The 4,670-nt window shown below is 40.3% G+C and overlaps 1 protein-coding gene and 1 pseudogene across 1 annotated transcript; both read right to left on the bottom strand.

The window, feature by feature from the left end:
• Nucleotides 1-515: 515 nt before the first annotated feature.
• Nucleotides 516-1,464, bottom strand: LOC105311447 (annotated as a pseudogene).
• A 353-nt stretch (nucleotides 1,465-1,817) lies between these two features.
• LOC105311446 (olfactory receptor-like protein OLF4) lies at nucleotides 1,818-2,798 on the bottom strand. Its single transcript, XM_011387436.1, has one exon. It carries the CDS (start codon nucleotides 2,796-2,798, stop codon nucleotides 1,818-1,820), a length of 981 nt encoding a protein of 326 aa, XP_011385738.1.
• Nucleotides 2,799-4,670: the final 1,872 nt, after the last annotated feature.

The following is a 4,670-nucleotide window of genomic DNA, read 5'->3' as shown; positions in this document are numbered from 1 at the left end:
TGTAGTTTGCTATATTTGAGTTATACAACTCATGAAGACTCTTTAGTAACACAAATTCTAAAGATGATGTGGCCATTTGAGAAGAAATTACTTAATTTTTATTTTTTAGGGCTCTGGTCTCACTGTATTTACTATAAAATACACTAATGATAGAATGGAGGATGGACAAGGATGTGAAAGCATCCATCACAGGGTAACTTGACAGATAGCAGGACTCTAGCTGGGCTTTAAGGAACTGATTCTATTCTGGCTGCAGGTAAACGCACATAATTAAGTTTCACAGTTATAAAATTATCACTCTGAATTGAGGATTCAGAGCCATTTTGTTGGAGACATAATTCCATCTACAGATGCTAACTTTAAATTTAGAAAAGAAAAACACTCACTACATTAATATGATGGTTTGGGTTTCTTATACGTTTCCTAAATCCACCTACTATTTTTTTTCTTTTGATGCAATTTATAGCTGTGGTAAGAAAAGTACCACAGCCCTGACTCAGACATGGTCTTTAGCTTCAGAAACTCCATCAGTCCTGTAGTTGGCAGTCACTGCTAAATCTGTTGCTTGCAGAGGCCTCAGAACTCTGGGTTTGCCAAGTAGCATGCTCACCATTTAAGCTCTGCCCGCATATAGAACATGTATCATGCAGTTCTAACCATGGCACAATACAACTGCTCTGAAAGATGTGGCTGCAGGGTAACTGCCGAATTCCTCTTCAGCTGTGTATTCTTCCTTGCATACCGAACACTCTAAACACATATCGACTTGCTCCTGAGTTACTGTCACTGTTGGAAGAGATGTGATCTTCTCCTTGGCAGCTCGTGGAGGCCCTTTGTTTTTCAGTTGTCTTAAAAGCTAGCTTATGATGGCACCAAGCCCTGTGTGAACTCCCAGGCATAGTCCCCAGGGCGGGAGTGCAGCATCCTCCTCCAGGAAAAAGGGTGTGGGGACCTAGAAACTGCAGAATTTGCAAAGACTCCAGCAAAGAACTGTTGTATTATTCTTTTCATAGCTGGAGATCTACCGGGATGAGTACTTCTTTGCAATCTATATCTCCCAATCATTGGCAACCTGGAAGGCCGACTTGGTCCCCAGAGTCAGTGTGAGTTTGGTGACCTCTCTCATTGGCTCTATTATTTTAGTCCAGTAGATTGCTACTTAGAAATTGCCTAAAATCCTGTATAATCATACTGAGGTTCGAATTGCACCGGAACTCTGCAAAATGTGTTATTTCCTATATGGCTGCCACCACCACCAAAAAAGCTGGAATCATCTGTCACTTCTTCAATTAAGCCTGATTCATATCTGGGATGATACATATTCTGGGAATTTGAGGCTGATCTTGCCCTTCCAAAAGCGGCAGAAAAACCAGTGCTGGCAGTAGCAGTCCAAGAGCTCACCTCTGCTGCCTCTGCCACCGCTTCCTCAGTGTGCATATCTGTCTTTCAAGAGTCGGCATCCATCACGGGAGTCGTCCCAGCATAGAGAGGCAGGAGATCAAAGAGGAAATAGAGCAGACAGTGACCACAAGTCCATCTTCCAACACCAAAGAGGCACAGGGCAGAAGAAATTATTTTTAAGATCCATATGTCTTCAAACGATAAATGGGATGTTCCAAATATTCTTGGTTTAAATCTGAGAAATACTGTGTGAGACTGGGAAAATGGACAAAGAGAGAAAATATCTATACATCAGAGCAGAAAGCATGATAAACAATTACTTACATTGTATGGAGAAGGTGGAAAACTAAATGGAAATTCCAGCAAATAAATAAAGAGGCATATTCTATTTCCACAATTTTCTGGTTCCAAGGCTTTTAGCTCTCCAAACACAGAAAGTTCTTCAGCCTCAGAACAGTTGTCCCTTTTCTAGCTGCCATCCCACGGAATCTTTTCAGAGCCCCCTTTATGTCTTTGTTCCTGAGACTGTAGATGAAGGGGTTCAGCATGGGTGTGACCACAGCATACGTCACCGAAGCTACTGCACCTGAATGCGAGATTTGGGTAGCAGCAGAGCTGAGGTACACTCCTACACCTGTACAATAAAATAAGAAGACAATAGAGAGGTGAGAAACACAGGTAGAAAATGCTTTATACTTCCCCTGAGCTGATGACATTCCACGTATGCAAGAAACAATCTTAGAGTAAGAGTAAAGGATGCCAGCAAAAGGAACACCAGCCACCAGCACGGCTGACAAATATATCACCAGGTTATTAAGAAAGGTGTCAGAACAAGCAAGTTGGATCATCTGATTGAGTTCACAGAAAATGTGGGGGATTTTAAAGACTGTACAGAAAGATAATCGCAACATCATCAAGCTTTGTAACAAGGAACACAGGACACTCACGATCCAGGACACCAGAAGCAGCAGTCCACAGAGTCGGGGGTTCATGATGACTGTGTAGTGCAGGGGGTGACAGATGGCCACAAAGCGGTCATAAGCCATCACAGTCAAAAGGAAGTCATCCAACATTCCAAAGAGTATAAAAAAGTATATCTGTGTGATGCAGCCTTCATAGGTTATGACTTGGCTCTGTGTTTGGATGTTCACCAGCATCTTTGGGATAGTGGTGGAGGTGAAACAGATGTCCACCAAGGACAGGTTGGAGAGGAAGAAGTACATGGGCGTGTGGAGGTGGGAGTCTGAGCTGACGGCCAGCGTGATGAGCAGGTTTCCAAACACGGTGATCAAGTACATGGAGAGGAAGAGCCCAAATATGAGAGGCTGCCGTTCTGGTTCATCTGAAAATCCCAGGAGAAGAAATTCTAAAATTTGTGTACCATTCCCTTGTTCCATGTGGTGGAGGTGATGACTGAAAATGAAAAAAAAATAAGATGATTAATTTTTATACATGAGTGTTACTAACATGGGAAATGCTACAATTTATATTTTAACCATAAGATGTATATATGACATGTATATGGTTTTGTAGAAATTTGATCTCCTTTAAGTAAGGTCATGTGACATCTCTAATTACAAATTACTGCTATCCTCTTAGCAATTTGCCAAATAAATCATTTTTATATTGGTTTCATGAGAAATTCTTTTACACACTGAGGAAGTCCTGACCATTTTCTAGACAAGGAGCACAGTGTGCTGAAAAACAGAAGTCCCTATAATCCAAAGATGGAGAAGGAATATAAAAAAGTGAAAAATTATACACGTTGTTAGATGGTGCCTGTGCTTTGAATAAAAGAAAGTATGTGTACAAGTTCATAGATGTGCGTGTCGTTTTCAATGGAATTGAGAAAGACTTGAAACAAGATGCTACTTGAGCAGAGACCTTTAGGGAGATGCAGAAAAGACAGGAAGATTTTGGGGAAGTGTGTAGCCTGCGTGGGAAAGAGCCAGTGCAAAGGTCCTGAGTTTGGCACTTGCCTCAAGTAAACATGCTCAAAGGAAGCCATGTGGTGAGGGGAATGAGAAAGAAGGAGATGATAGGGATGCTGTCAGAGAGTGGAGGAATGACATGGCCTGTCTGCTTCAGATGAAACTTCAAGACCCTTCGAGACCCAGGGATCACTCAATTACATATTGTTCCTTAAACTTTATTATCTTTGCAAGGGATCCTGTGAGGAGTGATGTCTTCTTTATTTCCATCTTTTGATCGACATTCTGGATGTGTATTTTAAAGAACACATTTCAGAGAATATGAGCTAGGTACCCCTGCCCTGAGAAGTCAAGAAATGCTCAGCTACACGAAAAACACACACTCACACCCACCTCCTGGGTCATGTTAATACTAGCTTATACTCACCCCCAGACACAATAATGATAAAAGAAGTAATACAAGGCAAGATAATATCAGATTATCCCCCTACAGATTATTGAATAAGTTCCAAAGTCCATTGATAAGCCCTCAAATCGACATGTAAAACTGGGACTCCATTGTCATATAAGTATTTTCCGCCCTTATTTTAAAATTAGTTAAATAAGAAGAGATTAAATAATGAAAGATAGAGGAAGAGAGACAGAGAGACAGAGAAGAGACAGAGACAGAGACAGAGACAGATCTAATAATCCTGAGAGAGTGTGATGAGGAGAAAGCATCCTTAGTTGGTAACATGCCAACCGCAGTTGTTTTGCCGTATGCCCAGAATTACCAACAAGGTAGCAAATAACTATTTATTCAAAACAGAAAACAGAAATTTCTTTATCTGTCAAGACATCTCACAGATCAAACATATTACTAGAAAATTTGCAAAGAATAAACCTATAATTTAGAAAAGGAAATATGCAATATATAGAAAAAAAGCAGAGATTTTTACAGCTGAAATGAGACATTAGTAAATAACATTAAGTGCAAAGTCTTGGAAATTTGAAAACTCAGTTTTTTTTCTGAGATCTACCACCGCTTAGTTTTTTCAATGAGAGACAGCTGAACATTCTAAATGCTAAATCCTAAACCAAATAGTATAGAAAGTGATATCAATTTAGAACGATGTCAGGTTTGAACAATATATGTAACAAACTTAGCAAAGTTAATCATCTGTTGTCTGCTGGCAAATAAATGATTACCACTGTGATGAGACGAGACAGATTATTTTTTTCTGCATCTTATGTCTCCATTACTTCTCCACCTCTAGGACCTCAATTGCACAGCCATATTTTATTGTCACCTCTCCCATCTTCTAAGGGCTGGAAACCCTCTAGACAGAAATCACATTG

Source organism: Pteropus vampyrus, unplaced genomic scaffold (assembly GCF_000151845.1).
Source record: "Pteropus vampyrus isolate Shadow unplaced genomic scaffold, Pvam_2.0 Scaffold1000004043, whole genome shotgun sequence".
Lineage (NCBI taxonomy): Eukaryota > Metazoa > Chordata > Mammalia > Chiroptera > Pteropodidae > Pteropus > Pteropus vampyrus.
The sequence above is the reverse complement of the archived record's forward strand: the minus strand, read 5'-3'. Positions and strand labels throughout refer to the sequence as shown.